At 43.4% G+C, this 20,206-nt stretch overlaps 2 protein-coding genes across 6 annotated transcripts in view; both read left to right on the forward strand.

Annotated features, from left to right (window-relative positions):
• Positions 1–822: 822 nt before the first annotated feature.
• On the forward strand, positions 823–12,701 carry RNPS1 (RNA binding protein with serine rich domain 1). Of its 5 annotated transcripts, none has more exons than XM_054995492.1 (8): positions 823–898; positions 5,858–6,047; positions 6,338–6,493; positions 6,972–7,163; positions 8,407–8,509; positions 8,917–9,070; positions 9,496–9,637; positions 11,663–12,701. In XM_054995492.1, exons 2-8 carry the CDS (start codon positions 5,977–5,979, stop codon positions 11,766–11,768), a joined length of 924 nt encoding a protein of 307 aa, XP_054851467.1. In that variant the 5' UTR covers positions 823–898; positions 5,858–5,976; the 3' UTR covers positions 11,769–12,701. The 5 variants fall into 5 exon arrangements, with proteins under 5 accessions (XP_054851467.1, XP_054851471.1, XP_054851470.1 ...); XM_054995495.1 differs by having other exon boundaries at positions 892–910; XM_054995494.1 differs by lacking the exon at positions 823–898 and adding an exon at positions 1,037–1,110.
• Positions 12,702–15,695: 2,994 nt separating this feature from the next.
• The window catches only part of IFT140 (intraflagellar transport 140), a 97,997-nt gene continuing 93,486 nt past the window's right edge, over positions 15,696–20,206 (forward strand). Inside the window, exons 1-2 of the mRNA XM_054992445.1 lie at positions 15,696–15,767; positions 19,843–20,006. Coding sequence (XP_054848420.1) covers positions 19,860–20,006 — 147 coding nt within the window. The 5' untranslated portion in view covers positions 15,696–15,767; positions 19,843–19,859. The remainder of the gene's footprint in view (positions 15,768–19,842; positions 20,007–20,206) is intronic.

Genomic DNA, 20,206 nt, shown 5'->3' on the forward strand with positions numbered 1-20,206 from the left:
ATGGGAGGAGCCCAGTTTTAACTCAGTGGAGGACAGGAAAGTGGAGACCAAAGGTCAGAGCCTTATATCCTTCTCTGATATTATTTCTTCATTTGGATCTATTCTGTCTCCACTTATGCCGACATTATTGCAGGATGTCTCTGACTGTCCCTTTTGCATTTCATGACCTTTAAAACTCACTGTTCACAATCACCCCCTGTTATATCTATGTATGTAAATATCGGTTGATTTAGGATACAATTCACGCGTCTGATGAACTGGGCTCTAGTTACAAAAGCCACAATGCATTTATTAAGGGCTTCTCTGTTTTTTCTGCAACACACCTATATGGATGGATGCCCCTCTGGAAATATTTTATTAAATATTTCCACCCTAGTCTCTTGGTCCTATGACCCTAGAGCAGTTGTCTCTCATTCATAGGGTCGCCATAGTCGGAGACGACTTGACGGCACATAACACACACGCATTCCGCTTAAGTCTCCGCAAGAAAGGTGGACTATAAATATAATGTATATAAATGTGTTAAACGTAACATGAAAATTACTCAATGCACGTTTTAAAAAAAAGTGTACGTGCGTTCAGTGTAACTTGTGAACAGGGCTGGTCTTTTAATGGATATTGCTCTTTCAACGCACTCTCGCTATCGTACACAAGCGGCTTTTCTGGTATGAAAAAGAAAAATCCACTTGCAAGCGACTGCTAAAGCGCTTCATTTCACGTGAAGCGTCCCCTTTAAAAGCGGCCTCCCTCCCCTATGCACGCTTTTAGCAGCCGCCCATTAAAAGAGCCCTCGCCTGTGACATCATTAGAGCGCGCCGCCTGGCGGGCTCTTGGCGCTCTAACGCCGCTCGGCGTCACAACAGGCGCGCCAGGGAACAACGGGACGGTGGCTGAGGATGTGAGTTGGAGGGTGAGGGGCGGAATCCGCCGCCATCCGGGCTTAGGTAGACCGGGAGGCGCGGCGACGGCGGCAGGGTGTGTGGGGAGGACGTTCGTACAGCCGAGGAGGCGGTTATGCGGAGGGGTGGCGGCGGCGGGGGCTCGAGGGGCGGCCCAGAAGGGGACTCGGCCTTCAGTGGGGCGGCCTCGGGAAGCCTGAGGGGAGACGAGGTGTGTATGATTGACGGGAGAGAGTCCACTGGCTCCGCCCCCTTCCCGCTCTGTGATGGGGCTGATGCAAGCCGGGCCTGAGGAAGGGGGAGACGCTCGCCCCGCCGGGCGGCCTCCTAATGGAGGCCCCTCATATCTCTGCTTCCGGGCCACGCGTCTTTCTCTGGTTATGTCAAAGTGCTGCGCTTGTTTATTGGATACTCTGATCTGGCTCTACGGTAATAGTGAGAATGCTTGGCATTTCAGGTTAGGCATGTGTATGATACGCGTTGGTGTGTCTTGTTATGTGCTGTCAGGTTGCTTCCAACTTAAAGCAACCTAATGAATTAACGACCTTCCCGAGCTTTGCTCAGGTGGTCTTCCGAACTGAAGGCTGAGAATGATCTACACTTTAAGTATGAAGTATATATTAAGGTTAAAGTATAATATATGCATTATATAATTATATTCATCTACATTCATCTCTGTGTGTCTCTTGTTATATGTGTATATATTTATTTACATATAGACATGCAGACTGGCACCTTAGAGACCAGTTTTGGGGGTGTAAGCTTTCGAGAGTCAGTGCTCCCTTCTTCAGAGCTCTGACTCTCGAAAGTTTATACCTTGAAAATCTTGTTGGTCTTTAAGGTGCTACTGGACTCAAATCCTATTCTGCTGTAGACCAACACGGCTACCCACCTAAAGCATGTATTAATAATACCTATAATTATTGAAACCAAAACCAGAAGCTATGTAGTGCTGTTTGTTAGGACCAACAACAATAATAAAAAGATACAAAATTGTGTGCAAGCTACAAAATTGCTATGTCTTTCATTCATGGGTGTGAGTGTAGGGTTTTTTTCCCATTTTTGTTTGTGTTTTTACCCTGCTGCTTGGTTTCTGAAGTGGCTCACTACAGCCTGAAATACAAATATAAATAGAAGGTGTTTGGAGAAATCAACATGATTGTTGTGTGAAGTGCTCCCTTGCTCAATTGCTGCTTTCCCAGGCACACTAGTTTAAAATACAAATATAAATAAAAGATGTTTGGGGGAAGGTGAGGTCAACTGACAGACTCATAGCTTCCTCAAACACCTTTTATTTATATTTTTAAATTGGAGTAAATCATTTCAGGAGCCAATCTTTATCTGATTAAAAAAAACAATAGGATGGTCAACGTACATTTCCACACATTTCATTTATGCATATCTTTATAATAGTACAAATGAAAGCAAGTATAGAGTGTTTGACATTCACGATGTGATTATCCTTGCCACAACCCTGTCAGGTAGGCAAGGTTTGTTATCTGTGTATCACAAGTGGGGAGGGGACTTGCCAAAGACCACCTTGTGAGCTTATCTCAAAGTTGAGTCTTGAACTGGGGAGTTGTAAACTTATCTTTCAGTCTCTTGGCCATTGAATTAAATCTGCTCTCTGTTGTGGTTAATAGGGTTGTGCTGACTTTAGTACAGTTGCGGCCAGTTTGTGTCCTGGGAACTGAAGGCAAAGGGGAGGGGCCAGGTTCCTGTCCAAAAGGCTTAAAAATGTAAAAAGAGTCTTGCTAAATCAAATCAAGGGTCCAGCTAATTCATCCTATCTTTGTCAGCAGTGGCTCGTTTAATGCTTCCAAGAAGCTCCTATATCTGCAGCATTTCTTAGTGTTTGGTTACTTTTGCAAATGGATACTTCTGAATGTGATGGAGAGTGCCCTCAAGTCATAGCTGATTTATGGTGACCCCCTCTGGTGGGGTTTTCATGGCAAGAGACTAATACAGGTGGTTTACCATCGCCTGCCTCTTCAGCTCTGGTCTTTGTTGGAAGCCTCCAATCTAATTACTAAGGCCAACCCTGCTTAGCTTAGCTTCTGAGATCTGACAAGATCAGTAGAAGTTTCATTTATCTGTTGGAGTCGATAGCCCAGGTCTCCTTGAAATTATATTAAACACTTTCAATGCCACCTAAGCCAATCAGTTGCATAAGCGAATTATAATAATTGATTCTTTGTGGTGCAAAGAAGTTATTTTTTCTGAATTTACTTTCTGTTGTTTTCATTGCGTGACCCCAAATACTACTATTGGGAGGAAAAAAAGTTTAGTCTATCTAATTTCTCTCAGTCATTGGTAACTTTATAAATCTCTGTCTTGTCCTCTATGGGTTATTTTTGGGGGGGGGGAATCCAAATGGTTTAGCCTGCCCCCCCCCCCCAGGAAGGTTCTGGCCAAGCACTTTAATTTGTTCATTTTTTTCATTTATCCCCAGTGGGGAGCCAAAGCAGCTTGCACTGTTCTCCATTTTATCTTCACAGCAACCCTTTGAGGTAGGTTAGTTTGAGAGTGTGTGACTGGCCCAAGGACACCCATTAAGCTTCCACTGCAGAGTCGGGTTTTAAACCTGGTTCTCCCAAATTCTAGCCTAACTAACCACTATAACATGCTATTGATCAGTTTGGCTTCCCTCTTTCATTTCTGATACCCGTTTTTAAATTAAGGCAACCAGAATGAAATTGCATCACAATTTTATACAAATGCATTATAATACCAGCTGTCTCATTTCCTAAAAATCCTTAACATGGACTTTTCTGGTTTATTTATTTAGTAAATTTTTACCCCATCAGTCAGCTCAGGGCAGTAGACATCAGTTTCTCCTCCTCCATTTATCCTCAGAACAGCCCTGTGAGGTAAACAAGACTGAAAGAGAGTAATTGACTCAAGTTCACTAGTGATCTTCATAGCAGAATAGGGATTTGATCCTGTCGTCTCCCAGATCCTAGTCCAACACTTTAACCACTACACTAAACTGGCTGGCACTACCATCATATCCACCAAGTGATCCTGATGTGGATGGCCCAGGCTAGCCTAATCTCTTTAGATCGCGGAAGTTAAGTAGAGTTGACCCTGGTTTGGCCTAGGATGAGAGACTGCTATGCAGACAGAGGCAATGGCAGACCACCTCTGAGCGTCCCTTGCCTTGAAATAACAACATTCGATTTATATACCGTCTTTCAGGATGACTTAACACCCAGTGAGAGCAGTTTACAAAGTATGTTACTATTATCCCCACAACAAAACACCCTGTGAGGTGGGTGGGGCTGAGAGAGCTAAAAGCTGTGACGGACCCAAGGTCACCCACCAGGCTTCAGGTGGAGGAGTGGGGAATCAAACCCGGTTCTCCAGATTAGAGTCCCGTGCTTCACCAAACTGGTGAAAACAGGAGGAAAGACAAAGGCGGGTGGGAAGGAGAAAAGGAAGCAGGAAAAGGGGAGAGGCTGTGGGGGCAGTGAAGGGAAAGAAGACATGGTGGAGGAGCAGAATATGAGATGTCCCCCGCAATCCTTGCACTACAGGATCACCATAAGTTGACTGCCATGGTGATCCTGCCCTACAGGATCACCATAAGTTTACACACACATCCACCATGATCTCTTATCTGATTACTATCAGCCAGATCAGACTCAACCAGTGAAGGGACAATTATTTGTTGGCCCCACAGTGCCTCATTTACTTGCATTGACTCTTATATGCCAATTAGCTGCCCATTTGGAGAGTTTTTTCTGAGCTCCAGTCTTTATTAGAAAACTAGTGTGGTATTGGGGTTTGGGTATCAGAAGTACAGGTCTCTTGTTGACCTGAAGTCAGTAATAGTCATTAATGATCTGATCCTCTTAATGTTTGCTCATAAGTGCCATGAACGTCATTGTGTTTACTTGTGGACGAGCATTGAATTTGGCAGTAGAATGATATTCTGGGTTTCCAGTCACAGATTTTACATCCACTGTAGTTAAACTACAGGCCTGAAATCTTAATACAGTACTATGCATATCAAAAAACACGCAGCTCACTTGGTTGTATGGAATTCAGCATGACTGTAGAGACACACAGCAACTTGAGCACAGGGACCAAATGCTTGGCCTTTCAGATGTTTCCCAAGGTTACCATAAGAGAGCTGCTTGCATACGTCCAGACAGAATTGTGTACCAGTGCTATTTCCTGACACATGGACCCTCTTCAGTTCTCTTGGATGGCACTGCCTGAGCCATTGTTCCACTTGCAGAGAAAGCTTTGGGCTCCCTGCATATGTATCCCATGTGGCCTTACTGTGGCATGTATGCAGTAACCAACTCAGTGTACTACCACAATATGTATTCTCTGAGGACGGGATCTGACCTCTGCAGGCCAGTGGGTTCCTCAGGTTATGAAATAGAGGTCGTACCCTTTTAAGCATCAAAAGCTGCACCTTTGGCCTGGGACTTGCTTCCTGACAAAATAGGGATTATTAGGCAGGCTGTAATCTTAAATTCTGTCCTTGCTGCGACTGCTCACTGATACCAGGAAAGCAGAACTGTGAAGGGAAGCTTCAAAGATGCAGAAGACAGGAGAGTGTTTTGGTGATTTATTTTTTTTAGCAACTACTATAGAATAGTGGGAGCTTTGAAAATAGTCTTCCTGTTTGAGGATACTGAGTATACAAAAGCTAGGACCTAAGAAATCTCCAAACAGCTCATCTGAGCTTCACTGTATCTGCTTGTTCATATTTCCTCCCGTGTGAAATTGCTTAGAAAAATATTTCAGGTGTACTTTTTAAAAAAGCACCATGCAAGCTGTATATGCGGCCACTGTCTTATTTTAAAAGCAGATAACTGACTGTAATAGTTTGCATGCAGAAATGTCTCCGTTGCTTATGCCTCCCCCCCCCCCTCCTTGTGAAGTGGGTTTCTTCTGTCTGTATATATATTAATTGTTTCTCAATCCTTTTATCTTGTCACCAGGCTGCTCTTTGGAGTTTATGCACGAGATTTAGGGATCGTTTCTCAGACTCAAGAAGTTAGAAGTAAGAGTTCAGATAAGTGAGTCCCCCGCAGTGCTCCTTTTGGACTCAGAAGGGGAAATGGAGCTGTCAGGAATGAAAAAGAAGAGTTTGCTAGGAATCAAAGAGAATAATAAAAAGTCCAGCACTAGGTAATAATTGATTTTTCAAGGCCATAACCCTTTTCGGGGGGGATGGTGGCAATGTAGTCAGTGCTTTCCCAGCAAGCATGAAGAGTTAGCAATGCGCATCTCCCCTTTTCCCTTTTCATAACTTTCATGTCCCTCTTGCTGTTGGCTTTATTTGTGAAGGTGCTCATAATAGACATGCTGGGGACATGTTTCCCTACCCCATTTCCCCTTCCAGCCCTGTAGTGAAGGGCTTTTTTGCTTTTCAGTGAAGAAAGTCAGACACTGAGTTTCTGAACTTCTTTTCTTTGAAGGGCACCCTCTCCCAGCAAGCGTAAAGACCGGACTGAAGAAAAATCCAAGGACAGATCTAAGGACAAACCAGCCACCAAGGAATCTGGCGAAAAGGACCGTGGGCGGGACAAAACTCGAAAGAGGCGCAGCGCTTCCAGTGGCAGCAGCAGCACCAGGTAAGCCGCATTGCTGTTGGGATTAGGAGGAAGGAGCTGGCTTCCGTGGACTCTTAGCTAAATATTTAAAAACAGGAACGTCTGTGTTGGGAGGTGGCAGGTTCCAAGACTTCCATGTGCTTGGGGACAAGTCAGGGATGGGGTGGAAAGGCTGTATCCATCCTGCCCTGCTCACGAGCTTCCAGGGCAGCTGGTGTTTTCTAAAAGCTATGCTGTAGAAAAACGGGGACCTTGAGATGGCCCACAAGCCGCTTCTTGCATTGTAAGGGTCTTGGGTGGAAGCAAAAATGCAAGCAGTCTTTGGCTCTGGTTTCTCCTTCCACATCAAAACAAGGCATTGTGAATTTGTGTAGGGCTTACACACACCCACACACATGTCACTTGGAGCAGTTTCTCTGAACAAGTTCTCTGTAGATGAGAAGATTCCCAAGTCCCCGTTTGCCTTGCGCAGTCCATTCTGAAACCTTTTCTCTGCCAGATCCCGCTCTAGCTCCACATCCAGTTCAGGGTCCAGCTCCAGCACTGGCTCCAGCAGTGGCTCCAGTTCCTCCTCAGCATCAAGCCGTTCTGGGAGCTCCAGCACTTCACGGAGCTCCAGCTCCAGCAGCTCCTCAGGCTCTCCAAGCCCATCTCGACGTCGGCATGACAATAGGAGGCGTTCCCGTTCCAAGTGAGTTTAAGTGACCTTTTTGTTTGTTTCTATGTTTAGAAATGCTTGTTATGAGAGGGTTGGCTTATGGCTTCAGCGGCATGCCAGCCATCACTCTTCATTTATGTTCAGTCAAGTTCTTGTTGGGTGTCCTTGTTCTTCAAAAAGGTTGCTTGGAGGTGGTCCTATATTGTATATTTCGGTCATGTCATTAGCTCCAGCTTTGATTAGCACCCTTCTGTAAGAGTTACTAAAAGCAAGTAGTATTTGGAGATATTTCTGCCAACTCCTATTTGTGTGTGTTTTAAATCAGATTGTGCTTTTGCTGTAGAAGTTTGGAATTGTTCTCTGGAATGTAGCCTGATTGGCCTAGGATGCTTAATAGGACCATAATGTGTCCTAAATATGGGCCTTCTTATGTTTTACTAGGGCAGACTGCTTGGGGCTATATGGAATTTAGAGATGCAGAAGTTAAGAGCCCCCATTTTCTTTGCTACTTTGCTGACCCGTCTGGTTTATGCAGCAAAACCTGAGGGGTTTTTTTAGACAGCATCAAACAACTTGGCTTGCTCTCCCCCTCTCTGGGGCTGCTTCCTTGCTTTTGCAGTTTGAGGTAGGGTGTGTTAGTTAATAGTTTCAGTTAAATGGAATGCCTCTCCTCAGATATGTATGAATGCCTGATGAAGAAGGCATTGGATTATAGAGTGCATTTAGGTTTCATCACGCTTTCGCAAGAAAGCTCGAGTTCTTTCTTATATCTCAGCAAAACACATTGCCATGCTGACTGGAGATAGGCTCAGTGGTCCCGGTCCGCTCTTTGATTAGTGTAACTGCTTAACATGTCCCTAGGTGCAGGCAGCATGGCATGTTACTGCAGTCTACAAAAAGGGTGCAATTAAATTGGACCATCAGAATGATGTTTGGCACAAATGCTTGCAAATCCTGTTGGACTTCATTTAGGGACCTCAGTGAGTGTTTTAGCTAGATACATAGTTAAACAGAAGAGGATTTCGGCGTAACTGTTTCTTTCTTCATCACAGCTGATAATTAAACTTTGAATATACTTCTTCCTAATGTCTGTACGTGCCATATTTGACAGTCTGTCTTTTAAATTCTTAAATTTGCTGAGCAGTGCTAAGTATTCAGGTTAGCTATCCTTTGTAGCATGTTGCCTTGAAAGTTACCAACAATCCCATTGCACATTTGGCTGTGTTTTAATTTTTTTAAAAAAAAATGTGACTCACCTTAAAACATTTTTAACCAGATCAAAGCCCCCCAAGAGAGATGAAAAGGAACGGAAGAGGAGAAGTCCATCACCAAAACCTACCAAAGTCCATGTTGGGAGGCTCACCAGAAATGTTACTAAGGTAATAATCTGCTTCTTTCAGAGGCTGATTCCGCACACGTTGGATAATGCACTTTCAATGCACTTTATCAGTCGTTTGAGGTGTATTTTTTGTTCTACACACAAAAAAAATTGGTTCCAAATGATCTATAAAGAGGATTGGAAGCGCATTATCCAATGTATGTGGAATCACTCACTGCAAGAAAGAAAGTGGAGATCTTGAAGCTCATTGAATATAAACTGAGGTATAATACTCATAAAAGAAATGAATTCATGTGAAATACTAGTATACCATAGTAAAGTTTGGGTAATCCAGGGAGCTGTACTTTGGCTAAAGGATTGCTGGAGACTCGGATAGTGTTCTGACCCCAGTAAAAGTGTGTTTGTCATATTGCCGTAGCCATTAAGGTGAATTCTTTCTCCCAACAGGATCACATCATGGAAATATTTTCCACTTACGGAAAGATTAAAATGATTGACATGCCGGTTGACAGGCTTAATCCACACCTCTCCAAAGGTTATGCGTATGTAGAATTTGAGAATGCAGACGATGCAGAGAAAGCCCTGAAACACATGGATGGAGGTAGGTGCTGGCAGCTGTACAACTGTGAGAGCATCAGCTCATGTATCTGATCAGAATGTGGTATGGGTGTCTCCCAAAGAATACAGCATTTGGAACTGCACCAGTCTTGAAAAGCAAAATGGTAGTTGGTAGCCCCTAGCAAATCCGCTGGATTGGGTTCTCTCACCCAACAATGTGGGAAAGGATGGGCCATCCTGACCAGAATGGCTGTCCTACTGTAGGCAACAGCTCGGTGTATTTTTTAAATGGACAGTCGGAACAGACTGTCCTTTATTTATATGACCTGAGGAGCTGCAGTTGTTCCTGAGCTCCTTTTTTATGTTCCCTTTTAAAATATTATATGATCTCTCTCTTTAAGAAAGTGCTGTGTCTAGACTTCTGGTGGCAAAACATTCAAGTAATCTGACTTCTATGATGTTTAACAGGACAGATAGATGGCCAGGAGATCACGGCAACAGCTGTTTTGACTCCTCGGCCTAGGCTACTCCCAAGGCGTTTCTCTCCTCCCAGGAGGATGCTGCCACCACCACCTATGTGGCGTCGGTCACCGCCTCGTATGAGAAGAAGGTAGGTTATCTTCTGCTTACACAGCCTGTGGGCTATAACTATTTATAGTTGCTTGTACTATAAAATTTTGTCTCTCCAGAGATTGAGGGAATGCTCTGAATCTAACTTGCCTCCTGCAAATGGCAGAGTTCTGCTTCTTGTAACCAATTGACCCTGAACGCCTTAGCATCTTACTTGATGAAAATAAGCTTGCAAGATGTTTGACAGATACTGGGTTGGATTCCACATAATCTGTTTCTTTTAATACTGCTTTTCGTTAGCACAAGGATCCTTCTGGCAAAACACATCTTACTGTGTATACTGTAGTGACTTTGCTGTCTGTAGTTTCTGGTCACTCCATCTCAAGAAGGATGCCGTAGGGCTGGATGAGATGCAGAAAAGGGCAACGGAAACGGTTCACTGTAAGGAAAGGAAAAGAATTTGGGGGGAGGGTAAGGAAAAATGATGAAGTGGAGACATGGTGCAACTTTATAAAGTTATGCACACGGTGGAGAAATTGGATAGAGAGAAATGTCTTTGTCTCACAATTTTAGAACTCAGGCTCACGGGTGACTTTGATTATAGAAAAGAGGAAAATACTTAATTACATAGTGCAAAAATAGCCATCCGTGGCTTAAATCAAGGTGGCTAAAAAACCCCCGAAGTGCCACCAAATTCCAGTTTGCATATGTGTTGGGAGTGGAGGACTAGTGACTGGCTTCCTCTTCTGTCTATGAGTTTCTCAGAACCATCTGGCTGCCCATGGTTGGGACTGGGAGGCCAAACAGAATTGACCCTGGTCTGATCCAACAGGGTTTGTCCATACAGTTTGTGAATGTGTCCGTTTCTTCCATGCTTCAGAAAAATTTCTCTATCCCCTTGTGGCTGTAGACACTCAGGCTGCTGAGGCAAAGCTAAAGAGAAATGTCTGTGGAATTTACACTGAGGGTGGATGATTGGAGTGCGTTTCTGGGGGTGCCTCAGCTGGTAGTGAGCCAAAGGTTAAGCCTGCAGAGGATTTGGAAGGATGGAATTGCATTTGGCTGCAGACTCTTCATTCCTTCCTCATGGGGAAGCGAAGCAGCTTATTACAGCGTCCACTGTATTACAGTTATACAGTGTATAACCCCATTTATTACAGTGGGGTTATACAGCGTCCACTGGCTGGCTGCCCGACGTACGGGTACAGCACGGGACTATGTAGTGCCCATTCATTAGCTGACCCATGTATGGGTTGCAGTATGTTGTCCGTCTGCTTCCCTCCTCCTGTATGTTGATGGGCAGGAACCTGGAATCGACCCCGTCTTGGGACAGTTAATATCTGTTTAATTGTTGATTTTATTACATGAACTGTTTTGTATTGTATTGTATTTTTATAAATGTTGTACCTCGCCCTGAACCCGCTTGCAGGAAGGCTGGGTTAGAAATGTAATAAATAACAATAATAATAAAAAATACCCTCTAACCTTGCAACAGCAACCCTGTGTGGTAGTTTAGGCTGAGAGATTGTGACTAGTCCAAGGTCCCCCAGAAGCTTCCACAGCAGAGCAAGAATTGGGACACGGTTGTCCTAGGTACCAGGGCACCATTGTAACCATGTTGGCTTTTTACATTGCCTTGATCCATACATACGGTTGCCTGGTCTCCCCAGCAACGGGCAGGGGTGGGTGCAGGTACTTGCTGGGTTCAGGGTTCGCATGGTCCCTGTCAGCACACTGTGGTATCACTTCTGAACCTGATCTGTTGAGTGTGTGCCTGTGGGACATCAGTTGGGGGTGGGGTGGGGAGGGACTTGGCAAGCCTTCTTTGTGGTGACCTTTCTGCGCGGTAACTTTTTTGTATTCATGATCAGGAATAGAAAATGCGTCTCCCCCTCACACTTAGATGCAGTGTAAGCTTACCAAACTGTTACTGGCTCTTAGAAGATACAAACTGTTTCGGGACCTCCTAAATTAAAAAGAAGTAGATAGTGTAAATGTGTTTGAAAGGACCCTTCTTTCTCTTAACTAAGCTGTGCTCCTCTTCCCTTCCCTTCATTCCCTGCAGGTCCAGGTCTCCCCGGCGCAGATCCCCTGTTCGCAGGAGGTCAAGATCTAGGTCTCCGGGTCGAAGGCGTCACCGTAGTCGCTCCAGTTCCAACTCTTCACGATAAAGGAGAAGACTTGGCAGCTTCTAGTTGGGGTTATTTTTTTTAAAACTCAAGTCCTATACAGAATAAAATTATACGTTTTTAAAATAAAGGAGTGGGAATGAAACAAAAGGAAGCCTGAAAGCTAGTGATGTGAAGATTGACCGGGGGGCAGGAGATTAACTTGCATCAAAGTTCTTTTAAAAGCTGGCTTTGGTTCTGACATTCTCAGGTTATATTGTTCTTTAGACAGGAAATCTGTCCCCTTGACATCCAGAGAAGTACTGCTTAACAGTTTATGCAGAGGTTCAGCAATGGCTGGAAATTAAAAACTTAAAATTGTTGCAGTTAAGAAATGGCAAGTGAGCCAGGGAAGTGGCTGGCATTTCTTTTGGACTTTTTCATAATGTTGGAATGTCTCTTGCTTCTTGCCCTTCTTAATTTTTCTCCATTTTCCTTCCCCAAATAATGGTGCCAATGGATGTTCTTAATGCATTCAACCATTCAAGATTTTGCCCAGGGACTCGGCAAAGATTGTGGTTCTCCTGTAGTACTTGCCGTTGATTGTGCATTCGGACCCATCCCAGTCATTTAAGAAACTAGTTTTCTTGTAAAGCTTCCCTTCCTTAGTCACATGGTTTTGATCCATGTTTCATGCCCTGCTCCTTCCAGTGCTGATGTAAATTCTTTTGTTTGGTTTATTATTTTTCTAAGGAAACATGAAACAGGTTGGCAGAAAAATTCTCATAGGCATTGGGTTCGAAACAGACCAAGTTCGGGGGAGGGGGTAGTTAGATTCATATCTCAAAAGGCAAGAGATTTGCAGCCTGCTGTACAGTCATTACTATAAAGTTTGATTTTGTATCTTGTAGTCATGTTTTGTTTGTAATTGTGTGTAGAATGACAAGATGGAATAAAACCACCACGGTTTCAAGGAAATACAAATTCTCTGTTAAACTTTTCTGCTGGTTTTTTTTTTTACCTGTTTGCTCCCTGTAAGCACCATTTTGGGTTTCCTCAAAATCAATTGAAGGCTGAGGAGGAAAGAAATAGAACATGCTGGCAACTTGTCAGAGGGGGGATCCTGTGTACTTTGAGGTCTCACTCTGCCTTGATTGATGATGATGGTGTGTGTGTGTGTGAGAGAGAGAGAGATAAAAATACAAAGATAAAAAATACAATTTCACTAAGGAGCTGAGGTGGTTATGTGATTCTGCCCTTCTCCATTTATCTTCACAACAACCCTGTAAGGTAGGCTGGGCAGGAGGCACTTATGATCCAGCCGAGGTGATATAGTGAGTTTCAAGTAAGCAGAATCTTGAGTCTCCCCAAACCTGGGCCCAGCATTCTAATTTGGTCACCCCACTGACTGTCAGCCTCCATTTTATATTCACTGCCCTCAGTTTATTTACTAATTACTTGCACACAGCACCACATACTTTTGGACAGGACCCCCCCAAAGCAATGCATAATATCTGTAAAATGCAGGATTCTATTTTTAAAAATCAAGAAAACTTGTAAAAAAAAAAACGGAACAAGGAAAAAGGGTGAGGTTGGGGAACAGATTGAAACTAAGTCTTGCTGTAAGATCTACATGAAGTTCAACTTAACTGTAACCCTATGATCTCTAAAATGTCCTATCATTAACAGATTTGTTCATCTCTGGCTTTCTTTATTGAGTCAATCTGCCTCATTTTGGGTCTTCCTCTTTTCTTACTGCCTTCAACTTTTTCTAGCATTGTCTTTTCCAGTGAGTCTAGTTGTGAGGAATATCATAGTATGAATTATCTTGATCTTGGACCCAATGACACTTCCTCACCCTTAAGGATTTTTTGTAGTTCCTTCATGGCTGCCCTTCCAAGTGCAATCTTCAGCAGAATTATTCCAGTCTAAATCCATTGAAATCAATGGTCTTAGACTGGAATAACTGCTGAGGATTGCACTGTCAATCTCCTGATTTCTTGGTTACAGTCTTCCTTTTGGTTTATGATTGAACCAAGGAACAGAAAATCTTTTAACAATTCCCATTCATTGTCAACCTTAAAGTCGTGCAATTCCTCTGTAGTAAACGGGCAGTTTTGAGATGAACCAGGAGTTGATAGAACCCTTTACTTCTTTTCTCTAGTTGGAGAAGTAATTTGGGTGTTGCACTTAGAGACAGGGAAGTAACTCATCCATTGGGGGCAGCAGAGTGCCTCAAGACGTAGCTGACTCAAGATGACCCCTGGTGGTGGTTTCATAGCAAGAGGTGGGTGGTTAGCCTGTTGCCTGCCTCTGCAACCCAGGCCTTTGTTGGAGGTCTCCCATCCAATTACTAACCAAGGCCGACCCTATTTAGCTTCCGAGATCTGATGAGATCAGGCTTGCCTGCGCTAGCTAGGTCAGGGTAACTGATGCTTTAGGTAGAGACTATCAGACGTTAGAAGGACAGGACAGGGTGAGCACACGGGAAAATAAACCTGACCGCTTGGATACTTGCTCAAAACCCCGCAATAATCACGAGTAAGAGCATCAAAGAAGTAAACCTGGATTTCCGGGTGAACAGAAGGACTTCCGGTCACAGGATTCCTGATTCGCCTGGGCCGTGTCGTTCTATCTCAGGGAGCTGATTCAGCCATGGAACTGTAGAAGTGCATTCTGATTGGCTAGAGAGAATGGGGCGGTGCTGATAGCAAAAGGGGCGTGTCATTGTTTTTCAATTGAACAAATGCGAGTTGGTACACGGGGAGGGGAGGGGGAAGAAACGGATTCGCCTCCCTTTACTGTGTGCAAGGGCAGGTATGGCATGTGTGTATTAAATGTATATTGGGATAGTGATTGTAACTGTTTTTAGGCCTAGTGGCTTTAGTAGTCATATTCAATCTAGAAACTTGATTCATTCCTGTTTGCATATCCAACATCAGATTCCAGGACAATTTGCTACCCATAAAAAGTCGATGCTTTCTGTATGGTGCCTGGTAGCATTGTCCCATGTCAGCCCAAACGGACGAGGTGGTCAAAGTAATATTTTCATTAGTTAAAGCAGCTCGTTTTTCTAATGGATTTGTAAGCAGCCGTACACATACCGTTTTTAAAAAAAATCGATTCATACAAACAATACAAATATATTCATGTACACACGGACTGTTTGCTTTTAAAATGTATTCATGTGCGCAAATAAACTATATATACATGTGTGTACGTTTGCTTTGAAAACATTTCTCGAATCTTTATTGTCTCTTATTTCAGCATTTCTTCAACGCGACTGGATTTGCTGATATGTCAACAGATTTGCATTTATGGCATTGTTTATTGAAATATCCTTGATATTGATTGTACTAATCTCACACTATGTAATCCGCCTTGAGTGTCAGTGAGAAAGGCGGACTATAAACTATTAAATACCCCAGCTGTTGATCGTATTGGATTACACTTTTCCCTTTGAGAAGAGCAGATGATAAATAAATAACGTAAATAAATACAATTCCTACACAGACGAAATAAAATATATAAATGTCCACATGCACACACATCCTGTTTATTTCTTTTAGAATTCCGTAAAATACATGAATAGACCAAAAAAAAATACAAAAGCTTTTAAAAGGGATTTGTGCGCACGCATATCAATATATCAGCGTCCAGAGCATTATTTGCTTTTAAAACGGATTCATACATGCGCGTCAAATAACATTATAGTAATATTGCACAATATACAACCACAATTGTACATTATACAATAACACTATACAGTAAGCATACAATATCTACATATTCAAATGTATTGCCTGCCGCCCCGGACAGAACTTTGGCAAGCCAGGCGGTTAATACCCCGTTTCGAATCCACCCCCCCGGCCCCAGTCGAACTCCGGAGGTCGGTTCAAGGGGCTTCGGGCATTTCCGTACCCTTCTCTCCGTCGTTCGGGAATCTTCGTAGCTGTTCCGCCGCGCGCGGCCTGCCGTTGCCAAGGGTAACGCGAAGCCTCTGCCTGAGGCTGTTTTGAGGCCTCTCTCTGGCCGGGCTGAGGCGGCGCTGTGAGGCGGGCGGTGAGCGGCAAACTTGCGGGGGGCCGCGGGAACGACTCCGGCGCTTCCCTTTCGATAAACTTTGGGGGTTGTGGAGGGAGGCTTCGGCCGGGAATGGCGCCTCAAAGGGGGCGCGGGAGGGGGGGGGGCTAGACCTGTGGACCGTTTTGTCTGTTTTCTCTTTCAAATCCCGGTCATGTTGTACGGGCAGGGGATGAGGCGGGGTATTGAACAAAATAGCGGGAAAGGGGTGGGAAATCCCGGGTGTGTGAGAGAGAGAAATGCAGGAATAAGAAATGGACGAGGGTGGGAGAAAGAACGAAGGAAGAGGAGGGGGGGAGGAGAGGAGGGAAGGACCAGGGAATCTGAAGGGACTGGATCTGACTGGGGTGGGGGAGCGGGCTTTTAAAATGTTTGTTCTGGATGGATAGCCGAGTCGGTCTGTAGCATCACAATAAATCAAGAGCCCAGTGGCACCTTAAAGCCTGCTGAATTGCAACTGATAATGTCTGTAGGGAGTATTGACCATGCTCTCTTTAAATATTTGCAAGGCTGTCATTTGGAGGAGGGCAGGGAGCTGTTCCAGTTGGCAGCAGAGGGTAGGACCCGAAGCAACGGGCTTAAATTACATGCACAAAGGTACCGGCTGGATATTAGGAAAAACTGGTCAGAGTAGTTCAAAGGTGGAATCAGCTGCCTAGGGAGGTGTTGAGCTCCCCCTCACTGGCAGTTTTCAAGAAGAGGCTGGATGAATCTTTGTCAGGGATGCTTTAGGCTGATCCTGCACTGGGCAGGGGGTTGGACTAGATGGTCTGTATGGCCCCTTCCAACTCTAGGATTCTATGATCTACCTCCCATATATGAGTGACCACGCATAGTTAAGCCGCACCTCCACCTCCGTCAGATGTTACATGGTTTTTATACAGTGAGCAGATGTTTTATTAAAAAGCTGTGTTAATTTATTGTGATTTTATCTTGTATATTTTATCTTCTGTTGTAACCTGCCCTGAGCCCACTTGCGGGGAGGGTGGGATATAAGTATAAATAGTAGTAATAGTAATAAATAATGAAGCTCAAGAAAATGCATCCGCCTGGACTGAATCGTGATATTGACTTCCTGTCTCATTACCAATGCTGATTTCTCCACACCCTCTGCATACCCCACCCTAATCAATCATGCCCACCATTGTCATTCACCAGCTATTATCATTGAGCTTCTGCAATCTCACCATTCTCCAACATATAAGGACAGATGGACTCACATTCTAGCTGTATGAAGAAGTGAGCTGTGGCTCACGAAAGCTCATACCGTACCACAGATTTTGTTAGTCTTATAGGTGCTACTGGACCCTTGCTCTTTTCTTCTGCTGTAGACAGACTAACATGACTACCCATCTTGATCTAACAAACCTTAGTCTGCGTTGACCAGCCGTAGCTCCCTTCATCAGATGTGTCGGGAGTGCACATCAGTGCTTCTGTATTCACAACTCTTTCTTTAGAACTGCTCATATGGCTATTAAGCAGAAATTAAAAAGGGAAGAACCTTACTTAATACCATTTCTCTGATGTTTATTTATTGCCCATATATATTTCGCCACAGAAAGAGTAACGGAGTCACTTGTGTGTGGTAGTAGCCAAGTCACCTGCACTCTCATATTAGGTAGTTCCATATTTTTAAGTGGAGGAATGATTAAGCTTGCCCTCAACTCATTAAATATGGGACACTCTATAATCATATGTTCAATGGTTTTAGTTTTATCATATGGGCATATGTTCTGGTATTGGGGGGGCATCGGTAGGAAAGAGTACTTGTGTTCTTGACCTGTCTGAGGGCTTCTTCGGGACAGTTGGCAGGACACTGCTGGAAACTGGATGCTGAACTACATAGACCTTCAGTCTGATCGGTAGGAAAGAGTACTTGTGTTCTTGACCTGTCTGAGGGCTTCTTCGGGACAGTTGGCAGGACACTGCTGGAAACTGGATGCTGAACTACATAGACCTTCAGCCTGCTTTTAAGTCTTTGAGGGGCTCGGAAGACTTATACTGTTGTTTAGGGTTGTTAACTTATTTGTATGTTTGTGTGGGAGATGGCACATTTGCTTTTAGCAGCTGTATGATCTAGGCTGCATTTCAGTGGGGGGAGACTTTTTCTGACTCGGAGATGCAGTGAAAGAGAAGAGATGTTATTTGTAAACATTCTACCTGCGTATTTATTAATTTAGAAAACATATTTCTTATCTCTCCAGAGACACTGCTATAGAGATGGTTTAAAAAATAAAAATCATGATCAAAATCATATAATCATTAATAAACCATTAAAACCCTACCATTAAAAACCCAGCCAGAGCATAGAAATAGCACAATACAGGTAGTAAAGTAAGAAGATTCTCATGAAAATAGATTTCAGGCTGTAAAAAATATATATAGAAAAATCAGCCTCTTAATTAAAAGCCCAACTAAAAAGAAATGTTTTTGCTTGGCACCTAAAAGAGTTGGATAGGTGCCAGGTGAGCCTCAAGGGGAAGGGCATTCCACATGTGAAGGAGGATCTTCACTGGCAAGCTGGACAGTTTAGGATGTGTGGTTTAGGAAGGTGAAAACTTTCTCTTTGAGTGCATCTCTTTGCCAGGAAAAGTCTTGTTGAACTTCTGCCTGGCTTATGCAAGTTGTTAAAAGCAAAAGAGCCTTGCTTAGGTTAAAGGAAGCAGGACACCCATAACTGGCAATTGAGATTAACATCCTGGGTTGAGGAAAACTGGGACTCACAGGTCCCACTTTTGATTGCCCCCCAAAGCATATACCAAAGAAGGCCTCTGCACTTCCTGTTGCTGTAGCGACTTTCATCCCGTGCTTGCTTTACATGTATGTGTGGCCTTTGCTGCAGGAATATTTTTATGGAAGGAGGACTGGAATCTTTGTAGCCTCTAGGTAAGGTGAGGGCTATTCTAACCCACAGATGAACAATAGGGGCATTCGATCAAGCCTTAGCTGACCAGCGCATTCTGGCCACAATCTTTCACAGCAGAAAATTCATTACTAAAAAAATTCCTTAATACATGTAAATTTCTGCTCCTCCTTGTCATGCTGTAATTTTAAAGCAGAGATATTTTTTACCCAATAGACAAAGAGTTTGGTGATAGTATAAATACATCAACTGGTTTCCCACCAAATAGCTGTTCAGCTTTGGAGACCTTCCCACAGCCACTAAAATAGGCAGCTATCCATCTGCTAATTAAAAAACTATCCCGAGTTAAAATGATGTGGTTAATTATCACCCAATCTCTAATCTGCCCTTTCTGAGCAAAGTTATTGAGAAAGCAGTAGCTGACCAACTCAAGATCTTCTTGGATAACTAATGCTTTGAAGCCTTTTCAGTCTGAATTCAGGCCATGCTGTAGGACAGAGATGGCTCTAGTAGCTTTAGTGAATGACTTTTGTCTAAATCTAGACAAAGGCCATGCTTCATTGTTGTTCCACCGGGATGTATCTGCAGCCTTTGATACAGTATACCATGCCATCTTGTTGAGATTTTGGAGGCAGAAGTGGGTATCAAAGGATGTGCCTTGGACTGGTTTAAATAGTTTCTCTTGGAATGGACTCAAAGGATTGCTGTCGGACACCAGCTATCTCCAGAGTGGGAATTATGTTGTGGGGGGCAAAACTGAATTATTCAAGAGGGCTTTTTATTCATATATGAGGGCTGCACTGTAAGGAAGTGGTCTCAGAGAGATACATTGGTAAACAGATAGTGACCAAAAACTTTACTATTATGTGCTACTATGTATTTCCTGATGCTTTAAATAATGGTTTTTCTGGGTAGCTTTGTTTTGTTTAATATGTCAGTCTTAGAATTGCTAATGCTTTGTTTTAGCATTTCTTCAGCTCTGAATTGGATTTCTGCTGGTTTTGAATCTTTGCAAATTTACATTAATATATCCTGTTACATTGTTTATTGAAATGTCCTTGAAATTGACTATACTAACTCACTCTGTGTAATCTGCCCTGAGACTCAGTGAGAAAGGTGGATTATAAATAACATAAATAAATAAATAAATTTGCAACAGCTTGGTAGCTAAATACTTGTTTTTCTGCGTAGATCTATGAATTCTTGCAATGGCTGTGTATGTTGATCATCGAATTGAAGCTCCTAGTTCCTGTGGGCCCCCTTCGCATATATCCTGGCATGATGTGCATCCGGTTTTGGCTGTAGCATCCATCAGTTCAAACTCTGTTGGCAGTGTAGATATTTTTCAGGAACAGGTGAGTGTTTTAAAGGCACATTTTTACTTGGGGTTACAATAGGTTGGATGCCACAGCCAGAAAAAGTGAATTATTAATATATTTCTGTCTTACCTGCCTGACCTATGGATCTGCATACCTGCTGACAGCGTTGCAAAATTACAAGAAAGCACTATCAAAAATTTTATATATTTATCTACTTCATTTATACCCCACTTTTC

This window comes from Eublepharis macularius, chromosome 12 (genome assembly GCF_028583425.1).
Source record: "Eublepharis macularius isolate TG4126 chromosome 12, MPM_Emac_v1.0, whole genome shotgun sequence".
Lineage (NCBI taxonomy): Eukaryota > Metazoa > Chordata > Lepidosauria > Squamata > Eublepharidae > Eublepharis > Eublepharis macularius.

What these genes read in the sequence shown, in the direction of transcription:
- RNPS1 (XM_054995492.1), top strand. Translation starts at nt 5,977, where the DNA reads ATGGAGCTGTCAGGAATGAAAAAGAAGAGTTTGCTAGGAATCAAAGAG. An exon ending in AGTGGCAGCAGCAGCACCAG is followed by an intron (nt 6,494 to 6,971) that starts GTAAGCCGCATT and finishes TTTCTCTGCCAG; the next exon opens with ATCCCGCTCTAGCTCCACAT. An exon ending in AGGAGGCGTTCCCGTTCCAA is followed by an intron (nt 7,164 to 8,406) that starts GTGAGTTTAAGT and finishes ATTTTTAACCAG; the next exon opens with ATCAAAGCCCCCCAAGAGAG.